Source organism: Lygodium microphyllum, chromosome 6 (assembly GCF_053477565.2).
Source record: "Lygodium microphyllum isolate KBCC chromosome 6, Lygodium_microphyllum_v1.1.10, whole genome shotgun sequence".
In the NCBI taxonomy this organism is placed as follows: domain Eukaryota; kingdom Viridiplantae; phylum Streptophyta; class Polypodiopsida; order Schizaeales; family Lygodiaceae; genus Lygodium; species Lygodium microphyllum.
In genome coordinates, this window is record NC_141140.1 from 58,724,128 (window position 1) to 58,750,622 (window position 26,495).

General features: G+C 36.7%; 1 protein-coding gene across 1 annotated transcript in view; it reads right to left on the reverse strand.

The window, feature by feature from the left end:
* Nucleotides 1-274: 274 nt before the first annotated feature.
* Nucleotides 275-26,495, reverse strand: part of LOC148034607 (protein neprosin-like) — a 31,953-nt gene continuing 5,732 nt past the window's right edge. The window contains exons 2-3 of the mRNA XM_087680686.1: nucleotides 1,345-1,509; nucleotides 275-655 (exon numbers count right to left, since the gene is read on the reverse strand). Of these exons, the coding sequence (XP_087536812.1) occupies nucleotides 275-655; nucleotides 1,345-1,509 (546 nt within the window). The remainder of the gene's footprint in view (nucleotides 656-1,344; nucleotides 1,510-26,495) is intronic.

Below are 26,495 nucleotides of genomic sequence, written 5' to 3' on the forward strand. Positions count from 1 at the left end.
GTATTTTAAGTATAGAACCAACTATTAGGATTCATTTGACATATTTTGCACTCTATAATAACAACTAGCTCTATGAGCATTTAAATGACATATTTTGCACTCTATAATAATAATTAGTTCTAAAGTGAAGACATAAAAACAACATTAAAAAATAACAATCTAAATGTGGGCAATGATGATTTCATTTAAACCTTGTGAGAGAGGCAATGTTAGAATACAAATAATTGTGAAGATTATAAAAATAGACAAATTGTAGACCAAAGGTTGGATCCTTTCAAGGGCATTGAAAGCTCTGTCCAGGACCGCCGAAGAAGAAAGTGTTTTCCCACTCGTTATCGGGGACAAGCAGGCCGTCGTAACAATTCGGATGGGTTACCTTCGTTTCAACGTCGTGCAGGCCTAGAGGATTCGTATGACCTGTGGCATTCACCACTCGCACAGTTCGAACATAGCTGGCATACCCTAAGCCTTGTATTGGAAAGCGGCCACTCCCCATTTGGGTCGGAGTGTGCTTGCCATCCGCCTTCATATTCACAATCTCTCCTCCCACGTCGATAGCATTCGCAGACTCTGAAAGTTTGCTGAACAATTCTGCTGGCCAATAGCCCACAAGATGATTCTCCACGCGTAGCCACCAATCTCCCGTATCACTATCCTGCATTATTTCCGAGTCTTCACCTTTAGGTAAAACAAATTGTTTCTCTTTTACGATCATGTCAATACTATGTTGACATATATTAAATAACTAGTTTACACAGTTTAGGGATATTTGTATTTTTCGTTATTTCTTGAATAGAAAAAACATGTTGCACTATTGACAAAAATGAGATATAAAAATAAACCTTCCAAATCTGAAGCGGGTTGAGTTCATATGGTAAGCCTAGCCGGGTGGAATAATGTTCCAATGGCTCCCCAGGAGCAACCTCTTGAGAAGTTAATATGAACCCAGGACAATCTAGATTGTAACACCCCGTGGTATGATACGTGTCAGCCTTACATAAACCAAGTAAAGTAAATTAGCAAGATATAGCATAAACGAGTAAATCTCCCAAATTAATAATTCAACAAATTAGATAAGTGTCCAAGTTTAGCTTAGTGAGTCAATAATAAGCTACCAAATGAAAAAGAGCCAAAAATTGCAAAATAGTCTCATACACTCCATTCCTGCTCAAATAAGAGAATGTACCGTCCAATATATGAAGAAATATGGCAATTCACTCCCATCATAATGGTCTGGATAGACCTGTGTCCAAATGATGAGAGGGAGAGTGCAAGAATGGTTAGCATGTGGAGATTAATCAAGTGATGGGATTACAATCAAAATTTGATTACAATTAACATTACCATCCATCCAGCTTCAATTGTCTCTATGTTAGAGCCTACACTTGCAACCCATACTTGTGACAAACTGAATTCTTGAAGCCCTTCTCGAACGAATGGTTTCCAAACACTAAGCTTAACTGATATCCCATAGTACTCACCACCTTTTGGTATCCTTAAGACGGCATACTACAATTCCAACCAAAGAAAAACACTTGTTAGAATATAAAGTAATATCTATTATTTCTTGATATGATATACCCTCTCTCTCTCTATATATATATATATATATCTATATATATATATATATATATATATATATACATACATACATACATACATACATACATACATACATATATACATATATATACATACATATATATATACATGTATGTATATGTATGTATGTATGTATGTATGTACACACGCGCGTGTGTGTGTGTACCTACCTCTTTCCCTCTTTCTCTAACTTCTCTATCTCATAAATTATCTCTTAGTGCATAGTCTATTTATGACTAGGCTATGATACATTTATCAAATAGTCACAAAGAAATTCTACTTATATGCATGCATATATAGATGTGTTGCCTACTTATATGCATTTTTAGATGCATGAAACTATGTATGAATATGTACATAGATATATCAATACCTATACGCATATACACATGCAAGCATATACATTCATGCACACATTTATGCATAAATAGTCAAAAGAAATTATCCTTAGATACACCCATAGATACATGCATATATACATATGCACATGCATAGTGTCAAGATTTTTTTTGTGTATGGCAAGTGGACACTGGATCTCAAGATGAAAGATTTTAGCTTAAGAAGATATGGGTTTTAGAGTTTGAAGATGAGAAAAGAAGAGATGGATAGAAAGCTTACAAATATAGTAACAAATAGGTTATTGTATGTATACTCTTATCTTTCATAAAAGCAAACACCCAATTTATGTAAATCTTGTCTCCATCCTCTCATATTCCATAAAAATAAACACCCAATACATGTAATATATATATATATATATATACATCGGTTTTAGAGATCTTTCTTTTTTATAGAGCTGGCTATGATTAGCAACCTTGAATGAATATAAGAAACCATACAAGTGTCTGGATAATTAAAAATACTTTACTGGAATAAGAACAATCTTGTATATGTATGAGAATGATTCGAAATGGCTCCATATTTATTTAGCCCATAGATTCATAATATACCACGTTTTTTATTAAGAATAAGCCTCTTGATGAGCCCAACACGTTGCTCTTTTATTCCAATCACTACAAGGGATGTTGAGAATATTGATGTTTATTTTTTACTTGAAAAAAAAAATTGAGGTGTTGGTATATACAGTGGAACAAGAGCCCAATACTAGTAATATTTTAATTAGTGAATATACCAATGCAATTAAAAAATATCAATACTAAGAAATACCTAAGAGCTACTTATCTTTTTGGTACTCATTTTGCTGCATCTTTGTTCAAATGAAGGCAACTCCATAGCTCCTTCTCCTTCATTTTTTGCTATGTTTTTCCCTTCTCCTTATTATGTTTTGGGATATTGATATACACAAGGCCTCAAGGAGATGTGTTATATTCAAGCCAAGATGTAAGCTTCAAACCCCTCATTCATATTTCTTCCTATTCTTTTACCTTTTTTTAAAGTTTCTTTTGTAGTCTATAAAACAAAAAGGAGATTAGGATTTCTTTCTTAAGTTGGAATAATTGTAAGTATATACTAAATAGATGGAAGACAAAGAGCAGTAGAAGAGAGATATAAGAGATGGATAGAGTTTTTCTTGACTATATTTGTTGAGTATCCTTTCTGATTTTTTATTTCTAATTTGTATAGTCTCTTTGCTATAGTGAGAGAGAGAGAGAGAGGAAGGAGGAAGTGCGAAAGAGAAAGGGAGAGCTAGAAAGAGAGATAGAAAAGAGAAAGAGAGGGAGAGAGAAATTAAGAGAGAAAGAGGGAAAGAGAGGAAAATAAAGAGAAACCTAGAAAGAGGGAGAGAGAGGAAGATTAAGAGATCATGAGTGAAAGAGAGGGAAAAGAAAAAGAAAGAGAGGGAGAAAAAGGGTAAGATAGATCTAGATAATAGATAAAGAGTGAAAGAGAGGGATAAGAGAGAGGAAAGAGAGAAAGAGGGAGCGCTAAAAAGAGAAGGGGGAGTGAGAGAAAGAGAGGAGGGAGGGAGAGAGGGAGGGAGGGAGAGCTAGAAAGCATACACACACACAGAGAGAGAGAGAGAGAGAGAGAGAGAGAGAGAGAGAGAGAGAGAGAGAGAGGGAGGGATAGAGATAGAGAGAAGAAAAAAATAGAATATGAAAAAGAGATAGGTTAAGGGAGAATGAAGGAGAGAAGAGAGAGAGCTAGAGAGAGGGAGACCGATGAGCGAGAGAATTTGAGTAAGAAAGAGAGAAAATAGAGAGTAGGAAAGAAAGTCAAATGTTAATAGAGAAAGGGAAAGAGAGGGAAAGAGGGAAGATCGAGAGAAAAAGAGAACTAAAGAGAGGGAAAGAAAGAGGGAGACTAAATGTGAAAAAGAGAGAAGAGAGAAGGAAAGAGATGGAGAGAAAGGGAAAGAGGTAGCTAGAGAAAGAGACTAAGAGTGAAAGAGGGGGAAGAGAGAAAGTAAGAGTGGGAGAAAATGGGAAAGAGAAGCTAGAGAATGAGAGGGGGAAGAAGAGAATAAAGAGAGAAAGAGGGACATAACTTAAGTGATAAAGAACAAGAGGTGGGAATAGAGAGAAGAAAGAATTAAAAACAGAAATAGGGAGAAGAGAAAAGAGATAAAGAGGGAGCTAGAGAGCTTAAGGGAGAGAAAGAAAAATTAAGAGAGAAGTTAAGAGAGAAAGGGGGAGAAATGGAGACATAGAGAAGAAAAAAGAAATAGACAAAGCTAGATAAACATAAATAATAAGAGAAAGAGAGAGGTCAAAAGTTGGAGTATTTAGAGGGAGAGAGAAATTTCAGAGAGAAAGAGGTAGAGAGAGAGAGAGAGAGAGGGGGGAGATCAAGAGAAAGAAAGAGGGAGGTGAATACATCAAGAGTAAAAGAAATTGAAGAGAGAAGGAAAGAGAGGAAGAGAAAGTGACAAAGGGATCTGGAAAAAAATAGGAGGAAGAGAGGAATATGGAGAGAAAGCTTGAGAGAAAGAGAGGACTTAAGAGAGAATGAGGGAGGGATGGAGATGTAGAAAAGGAAGAATGAGAGAGAGGAAAGTAAAAAAAGAAAGAGAATAAGAAAAAGAGAGAGGTTAAATTAGAATAAGGAAATAATAAGAGAAAGGTATATATCAAGAGAAAATGAAAGAATGAATGAGAGAAAGAGAAAAATAAGGGAAAGAGAGGTCAAGATTAAGAGAGTGAAAGGGGGAGCCATCTAGAGAAAGTTAAACATTAAGAGAGGAAGAGAAAGAGAGATATTGAGACTACATTAAGAGTGAAAGATAAGAGAGAAAAGGAGAGAGATCTAGGGAGAAAGGAAAATAAATAAATAGATGTGTATATATTAGGTATGTAATTATACATTGATATATACAATCATATGATTGCATATATTTTCATTGGTGTGATTTTGATAGTTGCACTAGTGTCACACTTTCAAGTCAATTCCTATAAAGTGCTATTGAGAATGGAAATCCTAACTTAGAAGGGCTTCTTGTCATCCCATGTACCATGTGTGCACCTTCATGTGGAGATCTTCATATGCTATGATACTCGCCACTTCTTAGAGAATGAGTTCCTTGTGTATCACCTAGAGACATTGAATAATGTAATTCACATTCGTATCACACATATAATAACGTTGTGACTAACTTAAGTACTAACTAATATTCTAATTTCAAAATTTCCATAAAATTTCATAACATGTATATATATATAATATATCATCCATGTCTAATAAGGTAGTGGAAATGGACAAAAATAGGGATTTGGCCTAGAAATGGGCAAAGTCCCTACTAATTTTTTTTCTCTACATGCATCAATATATTCATCAAATATATTTTCCTTCTCACATTGGTATAAGTGTCTTCTGAAATAATTCTCTCTATTGTGTTGGTATAGCCACCGGAGTGTACATCAATGGATCAAAATTTTGATGCATATTTCGATGCTTATATTGATACTATTATTAGCCTACCTACCTCCATAGCCTTTACTAAGCTTTAACCAATGCCTATTTTGATGTTGGAGCTCAACATCTCAAAACAAATTTGTGTATTTTTGCACATTAAATTTTATTGATGTAACCATCATATGTTGTACTAAAGATAGCAATGAACCAAATTCATATTAAAAAAATCCACATATTCCTTCTAAATTAAGATAGCAATACATACATAACAATAGGAAGATTCAGGAGATTGATGGCCTACATAAGCCCTATATATTTTTGTTTTTATGAGTAAATCTTAGTATATTTTAGTCCCCCTTCTCTCTTGGTGATGGATAATGATGAATAGATTTCCCTTTGATAGTATTGTTCCTTAGTTGTGTTAGAATGCATGGATCTAGAGCATAGCTATGGCAAATGGAAGAGAAAGAGCCTCTACACACTTTGTGCCTTTTTGTTTGTAATTGAGGAGGGGTGTTGAGAATTAGGCAAGAATTAGGCAATCACACCTAGTTTAGCCTCTTTGTATGGAGTGGGGCAAGGGAAATGCAAGCAATCTCTAGGAGGAGGGACTAAATCCCATAAGCACAGTGGTGAAAAGTGCTACCTACCAAAAGACTATAAAGGATTGTAATTTCCTATCATTTGGATGGAATGTCATTATACTTTTTGTCCCTTCAACCAGTGTCATTGTCTACACACACAAGATTGTGTTTATGAGTTGAAGCTTCCATCATGGAAACTAATTCACTTGTATGACAATCATTGTCTCTAAGTCAATGTTATCATGAGTCCTCGAGCGACCACCTTCAAATTCTAGGCATGCACAAACATGGTAATCATCCAAAGGCTGTCACAAACAAAGCTAAATGTGGATACCAGAAATATGGTGGACGTCCAGACGTTCTAACATGGGCTTCAAAAAGTACAAAGGTTATAGTGCTAGGTTACATAAGGAGTTTACATGCTTATGAGAGGAACATTAGGAAAAGGTTATAAAAGGCTTCAAAAAAGTCTATCAGAGTAGTGTGAATACAAGGACTGGTGAGGCTTATCCTTCTGCTCTTGATGGTCTTCTTCTTCTTTTGATTCTTCATGTCCATGGTCCTCTTCTTCTTTCACAACTACAAGATAGGCATTATAATGCCTTTTTTTTGGCATGATAGAACTTTTCACTATGTTCAATCCTTTTGGAAAAACCACAAACCAGTTGGTCCGTTTTTCCTTTGTACTTGTTACTGACATACAACACTTGTTCATCCTTAGAGGTACCTGGCTCTTCTTTATTTTGGATCTTCCTTTCTTATTCTAACAAAGAGGCTTGACTGTCAACAAGTTTAGGATTTGGCATGTTGATTAAAGTAGTGGAGACATTATCATAATTTTTTAACAAAACACCAATCCATACATCTTCATCCATGTTAATGATGATCCTTACAAGCTAGGTTAAGAGACTTTCCATGTAATTCAGATGTGTTGCAAGAGATGTGTTAGGTTTCATGTCTAGTCTGAAAAATTCAATTAATAACCCATACTTTGAAGAATTTGACTATGCACCAAACAGAGTATCCAATCTTTTCCAAGGGACATGGGACGTGTCACAAGTATCCACATGGTGGATATAACTATCATCAAGTTCAAGCTTCATGATGGCTTGAGCCATATCATCACTTTTTTGCCATGCATCTGCAAGAGTTGCTTATCGAGGCTTCTTCTCTTGTCCACTAGTGATGGCCCATAGGTCCCTTTTTCATCAGGATAATCTTTATGCGTGTTTGCCAAGTATGATAACTGACTTCTTTGAAGTGACATGTCGGAGAATCTTTGTCCATGTTGGATTGACTGGAACAAGAAAAAAATAGCACCAAATTTCTCAGAAATAAGTTGAGTTTGGTTGTGTCAAGAGACACAAGAGCAATGGTAGTGATGAGTAGTATCAAGAGATACTATTTGAATTGAATTGATGAGCTTAAATCCTTCAAATATTCATAGATCTTTTCCTCCTTGCTCGTTTGATGGTGGGAGAATCTTGCTAGAAACTTACTAAATCAACTTATTAGAATGGCACAAACTTGATTCAAGTGGTAGGAGTGAGAAAATGTAGTGTTTTATGAGCTTGAACCCAAATGGCTATGGCTTCCTATCTAGGGTTCCAGGAATGGGGCGTGATTTTTCACTTATTGTAGCTCACAGAGATGAAATTTTTAAAAACCCTTTGAGTGTGAGAGAGCTTAGATATAGAGGTTCCAAATCCCTATGATCTCAAGGGGAAGTGCACTGCGTTAGGGAGAGCAGGCCATATGAATTAGCGCAGATGGAGAATAGGTAGTAACGATGACAAATTTGTGCAATGTTGGGATTAGAGCAAGGCAATGTTGATGTTTGAAGTGATAGGAAGTTTCCCCAATGGAGAAAGAGATCCACAAAAGAAATTTCAGTGAAATATGCCCTGGTTTGAGAGATATGAAAGCTCCAAGCAGGGTAGGTGCAGGTTGGCTATGGTTGCCATGAAGGTAGGGAGTGCAAAGATGAAGTTGGAGATGAAGTCAACCACTTGGGCTGAGCTGGAAAGAGATTAAGAGGAGCAAAGAGAAGAGATTTTGGAGCTGATCCATGCTCACCATGGCTTTGATACCATGTTAGAATGCATGGATCTAGAGCATGGCTATGGCAGATAGAAGAGAAAGAGAGGACTCATGATAACATTGACTTAGAGACAATGATTGTCACACAAGTGAATTACGTTCCAAGATGGAAGCTTACACTCATGAACACTAACTTATTTACACATTTAGTAGAAAAAACTTATATATCTTAGCCTAAACTTATATTAGGGGGAGATTCGTGACTAAGTTAGTGTTCATGAGTCCAAGCTTCCATCATAAGATTGTAAATAATCCACGAAGCTTAAACTCATGACTAAACACTAACTTAGCACTCATATATCTAGTGGTTGCACTATGTGTAGTATGATTATCCCATAAGGCAAAAGTAATGTGAGCTACTCACGAATCTCTCCCTATACACCTTAGCCTCAGGGAAAGGGGGGGTAGGTCATTATATGCAAACCCTTTATATCATGTTCATTCAAAGGATATTAGAAAACACCCTTTCCTTACATGCCATAATGTAATAAAATGACTCCTTTTCCTTTAAGAAACTTATGAATTTTTTTCAAATTGTAAAACAAAAAACCCTTTTGTAAATATAATCCTATAATTTTTACTAAACAAAATAACACTTTTTGTTGATTGCATGTGGCACACTTACATTTTTGGAGGTGACTCCCCCAAGGCTTTACCAAAGGCTTTGACAATAGGTAGGTGCCCTCTCTCACTTTTACCATTTCCTTTAGGACTAAGCTATAGTGCAAGCAAGCTTTATCCCTATCCTTGAGAAGAATTTCCTACCTTCATCTACATCCAATATTTCTCTATCTACTGTCAATTTTTCAACACAATTATAGTGATATATTACATATTTCAAAATTAATTTAAATACAATACTTGTAGTCTTCACTCTTAGAACTTGTTCTTCTACTTGATGTGTAAGATCTTCTTGTGTAAGGGCAATGTACAACATCTACCAAAGACACATAGGCATTGTCAGCAAGTCAATCCCACTTTAAATGCATAGCTAGGGGATACATAGGATGCATCCCATCATGATTTCATGATGCATCTCATCATGATATCGCATTGATGAATACACTTGGTAATTAGTACAAGTATCCACAAACTATAGTACATCTTTGTGCATGCCTTTTCACCAATATCTTTCTTTAATTTTTACAATGGCAACACAAAAATCTTTATGAGAAGCCCAATGACTTTCATGAAAGCCTTTGATAATCTACTGTTATGTCTCTTTGTCACATACTAAAAGGTGAGAAGGATCGAAGCTTGCTTGGAAGAGCTATGGTGGGAGAGCAAGAGCAAGAAAGAGAGAGACACAAAATGGGAACTCTAACAGTCACAATGTGTGACGAAGACTTCCTTTATTCAAACTCTCACTAAAAGAATAAATAATAAGGTGATGGTGATGGGTGCCTGCCACCTACACTATCAAGTGGTGGATACTATCAATGTAGTAATACATGCACGGCTAGGTGGAGGGGCCTTTACCCACAACAACCTCCCACTTAAAGGCGAATTTGTCCCAATGAGGAGTGAAATGGAAAAAAAAAGACATTACAATGTACACATGTAAAACAGGATGAGGAAAAATGTCATCTCATTCAATGCCCATCAATCTCTTGAGGAAGGCAAAGTGCTCATAGTGAGGCTTTTCATGAGTAGATCTGTCGGATTTTCATCAGTGGAGATCTTGACAAGGTCAATAGTCCTATCCTCCATGACCCCATATGCGAAGTGATACCTAATCTCAATGTGTTTTGTCTTCGCATGAAAGATCGGATTCTTGGCTAGTTGAATAGCACTCATAGAATCCAAATGCAACATAGATATAGTATCAATCCCAAGGTCATGAACCAAACTGCCCAACCATATAGCCCCCTTGCAAGCCTTAGTGGCTGCAACATACTCGGTCTCAGTGGTAGAGAGAGCCATGCCCTTTTGAACCTTGGACATCCAAGAGACAACACCTCCAACGTAGGTGAATACATAGCCAAAAGTGGACTTCCCACTATTTACATGTCTTTCATAATCAGAGTCTGTGTACCCCACAACTCCTATATCATGGCTACCATAGAAAATATGCATGTCTAATGTGCCCTTCACGTATCTCATGATACCCTTCACGGCATCCAATGCTTCTTGCTAGGTGTAGCCATATAGCATGCCACAACACCAACTGCAAAGGCAATATCTGGATGACTGGCTATCATGGCATACATCAAACTGCCCATGGTTGATGCATAAGGGATCCTCGCCATCTTGGCCCTTTGTTCATTTGTTTGTGGACAATCAGCATGTGAGAACTTCACATAGAAAGGCAATGGACAACCATTAGGCTTCACGTCTTGCATGCGAAAATGATCAAGGACTTTATGAATATACCTCCCCTATCAGAGGTAGAGTAGTCCCTGATGCTTGTCATGCTTAATGCACATACAAAGAATATGAGAGGCATGTCCCAAATCCTTCATCTCAAAGCTCTTCTTTAGCTGATATTTAAGGGCATTCAACTCATCATTAGCTTTCTCTGCTATGAGCATATCATCCACATAAAGTACCAAAATAAGCAATGAGCCATCACGAGCTTTCTTCCTGTAAAGACATGGATCCATAGCACTCCTGTTGTAGCCATGTGATTGCATAAAGACATCAAACTTATGATACCACTCCCTAGGTGTCTGCTTCAAGCCATAAAGGCTTTTATTCAACTTGCACACTAGGTGCTCCCTGCTAAGTTCAGCAAAGCCCTTGGGTTGCTCCATGTAAATCTCATCCTGCAAATCCCCATGCAAGAATGCAGTCTTGACATTCATCTAATACATGCTAAGTCAAGTTGCGCAACTAAGGCCAAAACCAAGCGTCGAGTGGTCATCTTGCCCAAAGGAGAAAATATTTCATCAAATTCAACTCCATGCTCCTGTTTAAAACCCTTAGTAACAAGTCTTGCCTTATAAGCATGCTTGGGGTGTCAAGGGCTACTTTTCAACTTGTACACCCACTTACATGGCATAGCCTTCTTGCCAACAGGCAAGGAAACCAAATCCCAAGTCATATTCTTATACAAGGAGTCAATCTCAGACTACATAGCCCTCTCCTAGGAGTGACTATCGCTCCTATGCATAGCCTCATCATATGTGAGAGGCTCTCCTGCATATGTAACCAAGATATAATGCATCGAGGGCTCAAATCTATGAGGTGGACGTCTATCTCTAATAGGCCATCTCATAACAAGCTCTACTACATGTCCAACCCCCTGGCCATGTGTACCACAATTGCTCTGTAGGCTTGACTATCTGGCTTTGCAAGTTGTACTGGCGCACGTGGCTCCTCTTGGAATATAACGGCTATGGATGAATTTCCACGCCTACGGATCCCAGAGGCAGTAACCCATCTCACCTCCATCTCCATAGCCAAGGAAAATGCATTTGACACTCTTAGGATCCAACTTATTACACTTGTCCTTGGGCATGTGGCAGTATGCCTCACATCCGAAGACACATAGATGTGCATAAGATGGAGGTTTCCTAGTCCATACCTCCTTTGCAACTTGGAAATCCAAACCACTAGAAGGTGATCTATTTATGATATGCATAGCTGTACTAACAAACATATCATTCCCTTCAAAGACATATGGCCCAAATGAGCATGCCAAAGAGATACATGTGGGATGGAACCCACTAACAAAACATGATCAACAGGGGATCCATCAACTACGAGAGGATAGAGACTACCAGCCTTGGCACCTCTAGCAAACACAAGTTTGCCACGTGCGATGTTCTAAGCAGAATTCCCAAAAGAGACATGAAACCCATCATTATCAAGCTACCCTTTTCAGATATAAAACTATGTGTAAGCACAAGTACATGATGTACATCCTGTAACAGAAAAGTACTGCTAGTAGAGAACTGCATCCTGAATGCCAACAATAGCAAGTGATCTATCATCACCCAAGTGAACTGAACCAGAGATAGTGCGGTAGGAATGGAACCACTCACATCATGTTGTAACATGAAATGAAGCACAAGAATCCAAAATCCAACACTACGCAAACATAGATTGAACCTTGGTCAACAGTGTAGCATCACAGGAACTAGCTACAAGTATGTACTCCCCATTGAAGTCATTAGTCTACATGACATTTATCTCCTCGATTTTCACATTGGATTTCGCATGTACCATATTGCGATAAAATGAATTTTCTTGTACTTTATCTTTCCCATTCTCTTTGCGCTTCTCATTGCGCAACTCATGACACTATGGGCGTATATGACCCTTCTCGCTGGAATGATGACATGTCACATTAGCAATTCTCCCACGATACTTGCTACGTGAGTTACCACACGACTTAGACCTAGACTTTTGCGAGTCTCTACCACGGACATTTCCATTGTCATTCTTTCTATCACCATTTTTACCTCTAACAGTCACTTTCAACTCTTTCAAAGTTTCTACAATAAACTTATGCCCAAGTTCTATATGATCTTTGAGATTTGGCTATTGAGAAGCTTGCTTTATCTTTTCCTACCATTCAAAGATAATGGCAGAACAACAAGTTTTATCTTCTTAGCCATAGTTTTGTACTTTGTTTCAACCCATCCCTCTTATAAATTATTTATACATTCTTAGCTTTCAAAATCCTCAATCACTCTATACATGTAAATAGCGCATCCTTTGACCATTTCACTTTGAGTGTCCTCCTTACAACAAACTATAGTTGCAAGTTTTGCCAGAGTGTCAATATAAGACACCTAATTAGAAATCCTTGAAATACATTCCTCAAACTCAAGCAAAACATTCTTCTTTAGATCTTATTGAGCCTTGCAAATATATTTCCTTCCTCTCCTATGCATGTTTTCAAGATTTTGAAAACAAACTAAACTATATGTTGAAAATGTTGTAAATCCAACAAAAAAAACATCTATACCTACTCAAAAAGGCTAGAGACTTTTCCTTTTCATACCATCATATTCTCGCTTTATAATAGCATATGTTCAAACCCCATCTTACCTCAAAACTCTTTGAATTTTTTAGAATTTGGGGGTAAAGGTTACTCACTTCTTCCATGATTAATGCATACCGTGAGAAAATAAACAACATGCTTACCATCATGGCTTGTAATATTGGCATAGGCAAAATCATCATCCAACACCTTATATTCCATATGAATAGTAATAATATATGGTTTCCCAAGAATCGTAAGGCAATGCATATACAACATACACAAAGAAATGTTTCTTGTCCTGAACATCTCCTATAGTGACTTTAACATTTGCACATGTAGCATGAAAATCTCCTAGTGCATCCAACAGTGATCCATATCAATGTACCATCTTCCATGTTGATGAAAAATCTTTGTCAAAACATTTATCCCAAATCCAAGATTATCAATACATGGATATTGAAGATCATCCGTGTTTATGACAATGTTTGTAGTAGCTCTAGCCAAATTATTTCTAGCATAGTGACCTTTTGAAATAACCTCTAATACTTCTTCTTTTATGAAGAAAACCTATTTTACCCCTCAAAAATTTTGATTGCAAGCTACTGCATTTTTTTGTTATCCTTATTGTTGCTCGTACATCATATGCATCTATGTTTCTTATGTATCTTATATACCTTGTAAAAATAGTTCTTCTTCTCCCTACAAAATGGCACTATCATGATTGATATCACCCATTGATGATTTCTCTTGATAATATCTATGATATCTTCATGAAATTATTGCTTAGAAATCTAAAGAATCTTGCCCAAGATAAATTCCACTTTACTATTTAAAATCATTTCTTTGAAAACCTTCTTCAAACATCTAGTTGTTAGAATATCAAAGTGCAATTTATAAGCAAAATGCTTAGCATTACCTTTGCTTTGATATTGTTTCTTTCCCTTTGATACATCTTCCATGGATAAATATATGAAGAGCTTTCATGAGGTATGGAAACAATCTTTCCACTTCCTTTGGTTATATATTTTGATGTCCCTTCATTATCATCATTCTAGTTATGCTTATCTTCAATAACAATTTCAATGTTTTGACTTTTAGCAATATATACATACATAGAAAAAACACTCCAAAAGGTTAGTGCCACAATCATTTGTGGATGAAATTTTCTACCCGATGTAGCTCATACCTAGAAATCTCTATTTTTCATTTGTCTATATTGGATAAGGTCAAAGCTCATTTTTCTTTTCAGTCATGTCTCCTCTTTTGGCATTCCTCTTTCTAACTTTTTTAAACTTCAAACCAAAAGTAGTAGCTTCAGCAATAAAAAATTTGTGTCTCACACACATAATCTTCCACATAACTTCCTCATACTAAATATTTTAAAATTGATACCAAGAAACAAACTTGTTTCACATAAATGAATGTTACTACCTTTGATGAAAATAAGATCCTTGCTCAAGGCATCCTCGTAGATAGGTATCACAATCTTCTTAGGCATGCTCTATACTATCACACCATATACATCTATGCATAAACCCTTCATAGTTTGGAGATTTAGATCTTGAAGATCTTAAAGAACCACATTTTGTTTGCTAAATTGGAAGACTTCGATTACAAATTCCAGATCCCTTTCATTGATTGTTCCATCATATCATGTTTGCTTGGAGTTGATGTTGCAACTACAACTAGCTCTTTACTTACTATGTATTTTATAGAACTAGAGCAACTTCTGCAACATCCAATTTATCTGTTTATCTCTATATTTTTGCAAGCTTAGATTTGCATCTTGTATAATTTTCCAATCAATCTTTAGCTCTTGTTCTCTGATGTCATATTTTAAAAGCTTTTCAAGACTTGGCAGCACCAATAAAGAATCTACAACATGAAGAAACAATTCTATCTTCTCCATCTCTAGATTCAATTACTCTATTCCATTCACTATCGATATCTGCACTCAAATTCTTGTAGCAATATTGTTGCTATTAACCCCTTGTTGGGCTTAACAACCCACTATAAGATAGTTTTTTTCATCACCCTTTCTACATCCTCTGTGAAATGTTCATCCTTGAGTGCTTTTGAAAACTCATCCTAGCTTGAAGTATGATCTACATGAATATCATGTATATGCAATCTAATATCTAGGATTACAATCCAAAGAAAGTATCAATTCATCTAATTTATTGGAATCCCAACAAATTTCAATTTATATGCATAGAGCCTCAAGGACTTAGATATATTGCGTCCTTCAAACTACTTTAGTTTGGCCCCCACAATTGACTCAATATAATTTCTAATAGCTTCTTTATGCTTATACATCCCATACATTTGCGTAATCTACTTCAAATCATCTCATCATATAAATCACTCTTCTAAATAATCATCCATGATACTAAACTCTCACCCTGGGCCTTTTACGTCAATTTCACTTAAAATATATGTCAAGAAATTTATTGTGTATGAGCTAGAAGACATTTATTGTCAATTTAAAAGAGTTCAACCTAGAAAGAGATGGGTTTCAGAGTTCAAAGATGAGGAAAGAACAAATGAATAGAAAACTTACATATACGGTGGATAAATAGGTCAAATCTTGTTTGCATCCTCTTGTGCTACAAACATTATATTAGGTTTGGGAAATTCTCATATAGTCTGGGAATTCCCAATATAGTTAATATTTGGTCACATGATCAAATCTTGTTTCCTTGTTTGAAAGTGTAGTCCACCCTAATTACTATATAGATTGTCTTTGGAAGTCCCACTTTGAAGCATGGGTTAAGATTTAGATACATGGCCAAATCTTTACCACTTATTTGAAAGTGGGACTTGGGAGATTCCCAAATTCTCTAATATGGTGTTTACATAAAATAACCTACCCAATAATGTAAAATATATACATAAGTTTTAGAGACCTTTTTCAACATAAATCTAGCTATGATCAACCTGAAGTGAAATAAGCAATCATCATACAAGTGTTTGGACAACAAACAATGCTTTTATGGAATAACAATGATTGTGCTTATGTATGAGAACAATCTAACACTTATCCAGACCATATACTCAAAAAACAATCCTCTTCTCAATCAAGGAGAAGCCTCTTGATCAGTGCAAGTCATCATTCTTTTATTCGAGAATAGTGGTGCAAGAGAACCATTAGTAGACAACTCCAAGTTATGTTTACTTTACCAATTATATTCCCCTTTGATTATCTTGCATACCTATAATTAAAACCTTAATGCATGTCTTTCAGTTTTGCAATTAATCACTTATAGTCCAAGTGCCTCTTCATCTGGTGTCATGTGTCTACACATTCAATGAATGAAAAGCAAGGAAAAGACATCTATACAAGCACTTTAGATATATTCTTACATAAGATTTAAATAGGATGTGAATAAGTCTTTCTAGGTTCAGAAATAGTCTCTAAAATAGTCTAAATATCTATTATGAAGTTCTATTAACCTAATGATAACTTGAGGTGGGTCCAGACACATGCAATGAGTTATCTTGAGTGCTATAAGTCATCCACATCTGAAAATACAAAAAAGCATTGTGTTTCTTAAAAAGATACATATTCGACTATTATGGGAGTATTTTGAGAATTCTACCCATATTGACTTAATATCAACTAGATCTCCTCCATTTGATTAGAGTAGTTGGATTACCATATTTTGAGTTTTGAAGAGAAAGTTAGGGAAAAAACAAGTTGCAACCAGTTTAAGAGAGGACTATTGTCCTCAAGGTTTTGATCATATTCCATTCCTTACAAGGCTCGTTGAGTAAGGCATCTACTTGCCTACTATTGGTGAATGCTTTGGGCTATCAAACTGACATGGTCACTTATCATACTATTATAGTAGATTTCTATTGGGTGCATAGAGTGTCCAAACTATTGGCTTCAAAGAGTTTAGTCTGACAAATTGACTTAGACATAATGTTTGTAAGCCTAGGGTGTAGCTACAGTTGTGGAAATTCATTCAAGAGTAATACACAAAGTCTATTGTAATCTTTTTGTCTTCCATTTGTGTTTATTGTTTTCTTGAATTCTTGTGGTTTGTGGCTTAACACATATCCCTCAACATTATCTGATAAGTTAGCTAGAAGTAAGCTCTATATAATTCCTGTTCAGTGAGTTTTTATATAATATCTTTGAAACCATAGTACAAGAAACCTTTGTATATATATGAATATAAATATGTCTACACACAAATATATACATGGATAAATGCATGCATGCCCACACACACACACAGATACAACCCACTCCTATTTTTTGCAGCCACCGATATTAAGAATACTCAAATTGAACATGTTCTAAAATCTTCTATTCACTTTAGGACAAGTCTTATACCAAAAAATCACAAATAAAACAAATGAAAATATATAGGAGATATCCCACATAAAAGTGCTAGCTATGTCTTCATTTTCACTCTTTGTCTTCCATTAGGAGCTAAAGTTTGAACTTATTTCCCTACAACTAAAATGTGAATGAATAACCTTATCTTAAATTTGAACTATGTATCCCAAGAAAATGGAGTAAAAGAAACTAGTTACCTCATGTGTCTCGAGATCGTTGTTGTTCTTGCTGCTCTCATTAAGTAGTAGATCATACTTTCTCTTCGTATGGATAGAATCTAAAAAATGATGTCTAGATATGGGAATTGTACCCTTAGGGCATATGGTATGATTTACATAATCTCGATGATAGAAACTCCTATTTGTCAAAGGAGATAGCTTCTTGTATGATAGTGGGCTATTGACATCAATAGGAAAGGATGTTGGAGATTCCTAATAAGAGAATGAAAAGACAAAAAAAAGTTAAATTATAGAGGCATGGCTTGAATTATGATGACTAACCAGAGCAATTGTAATCTTTTGAGTAGATCTCATAAATTCTCAAACACCAATTGAAAATGAAAAAATAGTAATACGGATTACATAGAAATTTACCAAATGAATAATGCTTTTGGAAAATAAAAATGGCAAAATTACAAACTCTTCAACCTCTTATACATGGCTTTCTCACTTTTTCTCTTAGCACTATGATTTTGCATAATAGCTAGTGATTCCTTCTTGAATACTTGAAATACCTCTAGTAGAGCCTTATTGGTCACCTATCATGCATAATCTTGTTCCTAAAATTCTAGATCAGCCTAAGTACTATGCTCTTGATTATTTTCCATATCTTCTACCCACAATTGGCCATGGGGAGGAAGACCCAAAAGTAATGGATTTAGTGATAAAAAGGAATTGTATGCATCTCAATGGCCAAATTGTAGCACTAGTGTAAGGAGTAACTAAGGGTCAGTTTGAATTAAATGTGGCATAGAAAGTGTAATGTATTCAAATTGATGTAGATACCCACTCAAAAAAGAGACTTCCAGAGGCATAGAAATTGTAATACTTTCAAATCAATGGTGATGCACACTCCAAAAGGAGATGTTGCAATATTTTGCAACATCTTCACCTCTATTTGTCTATTTATATACATGTCTCATTCTTACCGATCACATGGAGTTTTTCATGGTTGTAGTTATGTATGATCTCATCATAGTATAGTTTGTTGAGCTAAATCCATAAAAAATGCCTTGCATTTTTTGAAGTCCTAAACAAGACTATGGCTAGGAGACCAATAGACAATGTGAAGATGGTTTTGAGCTCATTTTGAGCCTTTTAGCAAACCAAATTAACAATGGTCAAGCAACAAATTTTCTTGTGACTTTCTAGGAGAGTGTTCTTGGTTTCCTCCCATGGCTAGTAGGTTTTTTCTTGGAATCATATGTATCTATATTGGTTTTTATGGATAAGACAATACTTTGGTAATTGCAAGACTTGGAATTCCATCATTTTGAGTTCAAGGATATAAGTAACGTCATGAAGTTGAACACGATATAATGAGTTCAAGGATACAAGTAACATCATGAAGTTGAACATGATAGAATGAGTTGTAATCTTGTAGAATGTGAGCACTAGAGGCCATCAAAGCTATGACCTTAGAGTTTATCTTTTTATATTTTAATAAAATATTAAAAGATAGAAAATTTTTACTTTTTGTAAAAAGATTTGGCAGCTTTTTATCTACCACCATAATGGGTTGCCTTAATGTGTATGGAGGTGCCATAATGGAAGCATGGTGGCTACTAAAAAAAAGTAAATGTTTTTATTAATGGTGTCAATAATTTATTACTCATTACGCCTTCTTTATTTAATAAATTCATGTCAATAAATTAATGAATCACTTTTCTTTAAGTGTTGATGATGATCTAGCATGGCCATGAGACCATTTAGAGACCAGTATTCCTAGTGTATCACTTAATGGGGTGATCAAACCACTGTGACAGAGATATCTGGTACAGGAAGTACAAGTTATCAAGGGGGAAAGAAGTGTCTGCCAAGTGTAAGAGTGTACACAAGAACCAGGGAGTTACACATAAATGAAGATGGATTGAGTTCTAAGAAGAGGAAGTGCATTAGCATTGTGTTATGTATTTATGTGCACATCCAAGGACGCCTGGGAATGTTTTAATTGTGTGTAATGAGCATTGCATTCATTTGGGGTCATCCTCTCCCCTAAAAGTCAAGGTTTAAGGTCTTTTCTTTCATTAAGAAAGACGAGAGAGAGCATTCTCTCACTAAGAAAGATGAGAGAACGTGATACTCTAGAAGTGGGGAGAGAGGTGATTTTCTCTTTCTAAGGTCTAAAATGACACAAGATTTTGTGTGGAATTCAATCTTAAGTTGAGGCCCAAGGCCACCTAATGAACTCTCCTTATCTATGACTCAAAGTGGTTGCATGGACCACAAGTTAAGAGTATAATTTAAAAAGCTATTTTTTGGAAAATCCATTTTTAAAATATCTTGCAATAGAAAAACAATCTCTAAAAATGGGCCATGTGGGTTATCGGAAACAACGAGATCTACAATTTCGTGTTGGACTTTTTTTCATCCAAACAACGTACAAAGAGATATCTCAAAATTAGTGTTGTAGAGTGGAACAACCACATCTTGCATGAAGAACAACTCAACTCTCTCTCCAAGAAAAGAACCTCTTGAAAGCCTATAAAAGAGAAGGCTCTCTTTGGGTGTAAGGGAGAGGTAGAAGGAAGCATCATTTTGCATGTATCCAAGAGGAGAAGAGAAGGTGCAAGTTCTATGGAAGCCCCGCTGAAATCAAGTGTTGCGGAAGCCCTACTGAAATCAAGTTCCAAGAGGAGAAGAGAAGGTGCAACTGTTGTGGAAGCCCTACTGAAATCAAGTTCCAATAGGAGAAGAGAAAGTGCAAATGCTGCGGAAGCTCTGTTGAAATAAAGCGCCAAGAGGAGAGCCCTACACATATTGTGTAGGAGAGAAGGAGACTCAAGAAGGATCAAAAGGTGCCAACTTCCAAGTTGTGCAAGTGTTAGCTGATTCTATATCGTGCAAGGAACCGTGATCTTGTTTCCAAGATCCACAAGTAAGAACAGGCTTATGTGTAATGGAGGAGCTTGCTCCTTGTCAATAATATAACTCCACAAGGGGGGGGACTGGCCCATCTTCGAGTCCCTAGTATGTTGCCAATTTCTCTACCTCTCTCTCTACATCTTTCTTTTCTCTCATCTATTCTCACTCTGTGGCAACATCATATTCACCATATATATTTTAGGTATATAAGAAAGTCGAGTATGTATTTTGGATTTTATAACGGTGGTATCAGAGCAGGTCTCTTTGCTTTTCTCAAAGTAAAGGTTATACTTGCAAGAAGAGTGTAAAGATGGCAACTAATGAAGTGTCTATAAGTGAGCAATTACATGCTCAATTGACAGAGTATCGTAGCTTGTTGGAAATTTCCGAAGTACGTCAATTTATTGACAGCTTAAGGGAAAGGGAAGAAGCTACTTATGAAGGACCGAATCCTCCATAAGATGGTGATACTGGAAGAAACACCATTGCACCAATTGATGGTGAAGGTGCAAAGCATCCAATTATTGAGAAGCTTCCTACAAGGAAGAAGGACTCTCAGGTCAAGAAGAGTAAAAAGACCTCACCTCCAGTGAGACAGATAAGGAGGGAGTAATCTTCCTTAGCAACCAGCTACTCCCATGATCACTCAAGTTCCTCCTCCTCCTCCTCATCTTCTAGTTTCTACTCTCTTGGTTTTAAGTCTCATACAATCCGCAAACGGACAAAGAGGGACCATAAGAGGAGCAAGCTTAAGAAGATTAAGACTTTCAAGTCTGGGGATAAGGACATAAAGTTTGACTCTTACTCCGATAAGAGAGATCCTGCCAAGGCATCAACCTTTGTTAGGAAATTTGAAGTTGCTTTTTCTAATGGTAATTTTTTCAAAAAAGTCCAAGCTAAGGCATGTAGACATGCACTTGAAAGACACCGCTAGCAATTGGTGGTTGACTCTCATTTTGGAGGGAAGGAAACCTACGACTTGGGAAAAGTTCAAAAAGACGTTTTATGCTCAGTTCTTGCCTCTGGATTTTGAGAATGATGTCAAGGAGGAGTGGGATTGGCTAGGCCAGAAAGAGCATGAAAAGGTCACTAGTTATGTGGACAAGTTTTGGTCTACTCTTCTCAAGGTTACTCCTTTCATGGAGATCAATGATGAAGAGAAGAAAAGGAAGTTTGAAACTGGCCTACTCCCTCATTTACACAAAACCATGAAGGTGTATCCACCATGAAACCTTATCTCGCATGATGGAGTCTTCCATCATAGCTGAACGTTTGCATACACCTAGTACACCTCAAAAGTTGGAGATGAGTTCTTATAGAGCTAGACAAGAGCAGCTCTATGATCAACCAAGAGACAGGACTAATCGAAGAAGACCTACCTTTACCCATTACCAATATTCAAAGCCAGAGGGTAACCAGAAGAAGCACAAGTATCTCTCACCCTCAGAGATACAAAAGTACAAAGAGGAAGGAAGTTGCTTTCTTTGTGGTGAGTTAGGGCATATGAAACCTAATTTTCCTCACAAAAGGAAGGAAGCAAATGTGGCTAAAGATCCTCCTCCGCCATCCTCAAATTCTATTCCAGATGTGCAAGCTAACACTTATTCAAATGAGAAGAAAAGACAACTCTGAAAGGGTTGATGTACACTCAACAATCAATGAGTTTTGATACGCCTTGATCCAGGGTTCACAGATAATTTTGTGTCAGTAGATACTATTGAAAGGCTACAAATTCCACCGGATCGATTGGGAACACCAATTGGATCAGGTTCGGCATTTTAAGTACTTACAACCAGTTCTAATCCTATTCAAGGGAAGTTGAATCTTAGAATTGGGGATTACCACGACCAAGAATCTTTTCTACTTGCACCAATAGGTAACTGTGATGTTATCTTAGGCATGCCTTGGCATTACAAGATTAGACCTCTTCCCGAATTTGTTAAGAAGACCCTTTCATTTCAATTCAAGGTTCTGAACATAGTATGCATTGCTAATGCTGGAGATTGGCCTATGCCAATGGTTAGTCATGTTAGCATTTCTAAAGAAATGAAGAAAGCTATTTTTGTGTTTATGATTTTTGTGAGAGAGTCATGTTAGCTTCTAAGTCTTAGACTTTAAAAGAACCTCTCTCTTTAATTGACCAAGCTAGACATGATTTTGTTAAACAATATGAAGATTGTTTTAGTGATTCACTCCCAGGAGAGTTACCTCCTAAGCGCCCGAAAGATCACACAATTGATCTTATCCCAGGCAATTCACCACCTAACCAACCGCCTTATCGAGTAAGTGCAAGTCAGCAAGAGGAGATCCTAACATAAGTAAACGAATTGTTGGAAAAAGGGTTAGTTCAACCTAGCTCTTCTCCATACTGCTCTCCAGTCTTACTTGTTCAAAAAAAAGACAGTTCTTTTCGTATGTGCATAGACTACAGATCTTTGAACAAGTTCACAATCAAGAATCGTTTTCCTATCCCAAGGATAGATGATATCTTGGATAAGTTGTAAGGGGCTAGTATCTTTAGTCGCATTGATCTCAAGAGCGGCTATCACCAAATACGGATAGCACCTGAAGATGTTCATAAGACGACTTTTCGTACAACATTTGGACTATACGAGTTCTTCGTCATGCCATTTGGTTTGAGTAATGCGCCCGCCACATTCAATTGAATGATGGAGAGAATTTTCAGACCTCACTCAAAGTTCACGTGTCATCTTTGATGACATTCTAATATTTTCACAATCTGAAGAAGAGCATAGAAAACATATATCCATTGTTTTTTAAGAGCTTTGCAAGCATAGACTACAGGTCAATGCTAAGAAGAGTGAATTTTTTATTTCGGAAATTCATTACTTAGGCCATATTGTTTCTCAAAATTTGGTGAGAATGGATCCTGAGAAGATTCGAGCCATTGTTGAATGGCCTACACCTACTTATGTACATGAAGTTAGAAGTTTCTTTGCCCTATGTTCATACTATAGGAGGTTCATATGAGGTTTTGCGTATGTTGCATCTCCTCTACATGACCTTACTAAGAAGCGAATACCTTTTTGTTGGGGATCAAGGTAACTACAAGCCTTTGAAAGAATTAAGTTTCTTGTGACTCAAGAACCAGTTCTCATAGTTCCGAATCTTCAAAAACCTTTTGAAGTTCACTGCGATGCTTCTAGGGATTGCATTGGAGCTGTGCTTAACCAAGAGCATCATGCAGTAGCATTTGAGAGCCGACACCTCAAGGACCATGAGCTACATGCTCTAGTATATGAGAAAGAGCTTATGGCGGTGGTACATCCTCTTCAAGTATGGAAAAACTATTTACTAGGTGCAGATTTTGTTATTAAAACAGATCACCAAAGTCCAAGATACTTCATCACTCACAAGAAGCTCTCAGAGAAACATATGTGTTGGGAAAATTTCTTATCTATGTTTCATTTTTAAATCCTTCACACATCTGGAACTAAGAATGTGGTAGCAGATGCTTTATCACAGTGACCTCGACTGAATGCAATCACAACTGTTTACCATAACGAGTTCATGGATTTACCCAAAATGTATGCAACTGATTCTGGCTTCTCAACGATATGGGATCAGCTTCACTCAGGTCAATCGATTACACCTTACTCGATTGAGATGGTTATTTGTATCATCATCAAGCAATTTGTGTAGCATTACCATTGCGACACAAGGTAATGGATGAAGCACATGAATCTCCTTATGCTGGACATAGGGGTATTCTACCCACTACTCAAGCATTGGAAATATATTTATTTTGGCCCACTCTTAGAGATGACATTAAAAGATATGTCTGCGAGTGCAAGATATGCCAAAAAGTAAAGAATGACATACATAAACCACCTGGTCTATAGAAGCCATTACCTATTCCCAATGATCCTTGGGAAAGTATAGCCATGGACTTTATCATGGAGCTTCCTTGCACACAAGTAGGTAATGATGCAATCTGGACTATCATTGATAGATTCAGTAAGCAAGCTCACTTTATACTTGTGCGAAAGACAATTAAAACCGATCATATGGCTAAGCTATTCATTCCTCATATTTTCAAGTATCATGGCATGCCTAGGTCCATTATAAGTGATTGAGATCCCCGCATGACCAATCTCTTTTGGAAAGCTCTCTTCGAGAACCTCGGGACAAAGTTAAAGTTTTCATCCTCTTATCATCCTCAAACGGATGGGCAGAGTGAAAGTGCTAATTATATTGTTTTGGACCTTTTGAATTCCTATGTCTCTAATAATCAAAGAGACTGGGAAAAGTATTTGTCTTTAGTAGAGTTTGCATACAATAATACGGTGCACTGTAGTACTGGTAAGGCACCCTTTGAGATCATCTATGGTAAGCCTCATTTACCACCCATTCTTCTTATGAAGGATAAGATCTTTGCAGCATATGATTTTGTTAGAGACATTGATACAACTTTCACTCAAGTAAAAGCTGCTATCCAAAGGACACAAGAGAAGCATATATGCGAAGCAAATAAGCATCGTCGTAAGTTAGATCTCAAGTTGGGACAGTATGTTCTTCTTAAGTTTGAGAAGGCTCACTTGAAGAAGACGAAAGGTCAAAAGGGTAAAGTGGTTAAGCTTTCTAATCGCTAGTATGGCCCTTTCAAGATCACAGATAAGATAAATGATGTGACTTTTTGTTTGGATCTACCAAGTCATTGGAACATCCATAATGCTTTCCATATAAGTTTGCTACATCCCTATATTGGAGAACCTCCAATGGAACCAATCAAGGAAGATTTAGCTGACATAGAAGAAACAGAAGAGTTCCTTGTGCCTGAAAGAATTTTACACCATCAGGACAATACTCTAAGGTCAGGTAAGGTATTAAGAAAGTATCTGGTTAAGTTTAAGAATTATCCCCCATTGCACGCTCATTTTATGACAGAGAGAGAACTATAAGACTTTCTAGATCTTCTTAAAGACTATGTATCCCCTCTACAGTTGAGGTCAACTGTTTAGAAGCCAAAGGGATGTCATTAAATTGATTTCTTATTACGCATTCTCTATTTAGTAAATTCATGTCACTAAATTAATGACTCACTTTTCTTTAAGTGTTAATGATGATCTAGCATGGCCATGAGACCATTTAGAGACCAGTATTCCTAGTGTATCACTTAATGGGGTGATCAAACCACTGTGACAGAGATATCTGGTACAGTCAGTACAAGTTATCAAGGGGGAAAGAAGTGTCTGCCAAGTGTAAGAGTGTACACAAGAACCAGGGAGTTACACATAAATGAAGATGGATTGAGTTCTAAGAAGAGGAAGTGCATTAGCATTGTGTTATGTATTTATGTGTGCATCCAGGGACGCCTGGGAATGTTTTAATTGTGTGTAGCGAGCATTGCATTCATTTGGGGTCACCCTCTCACCTACAAGTCAAGATTTAAGGTCTTTTCTTTCATTAAGAAAGACGAGAGAGGGAATTCTCTCACTAAGAAAGACGAGAGAACGTGATCCTTTGGAAGTGAGGAGAGAAGTGATTTTCTCTTTCTAAGGTCTAAAATGACACGAGATTTTGTGTGGAATTCAATCTTAAGGTTAAGGCCCAAGGCCATCTAATGAACTCTCCTTATCTATGACTCAAAGTGGTTGCATGGACCACAAGTTAAGAGTACAGTTTAAAAAGCTATTTTTTGGAGAATCCATTTTTAAAATATCTTGCAATAGAAAAATGATCTCTAAAAATGGGCCACGAGGGTTATCGGAAACAAGGAGATCTACAACTTTTGTGTTGGATGTTTTTTCATCCAAACAATGCACAAAGAGATATCTCGAAATTAGTGCTGCAGAGTGGAACAACCACATCTTGCATGAAGAACAACTCAACTCTCTCTCCAAGAAGAGAAGCTCTTGAAAGCCTATAAAAGAGGAGGCTCTCTTTGGGTGTAAGGGAGAGGTAGAAGGAAGCATCACTTTTCATGTATCCAAGAGAAGAACAGAAGGTGCAAGTGCTGCGGAAGCCCTACTGAAATCAAGTGCTGTGAAAGCCCTGCTAAAATAAAGTTC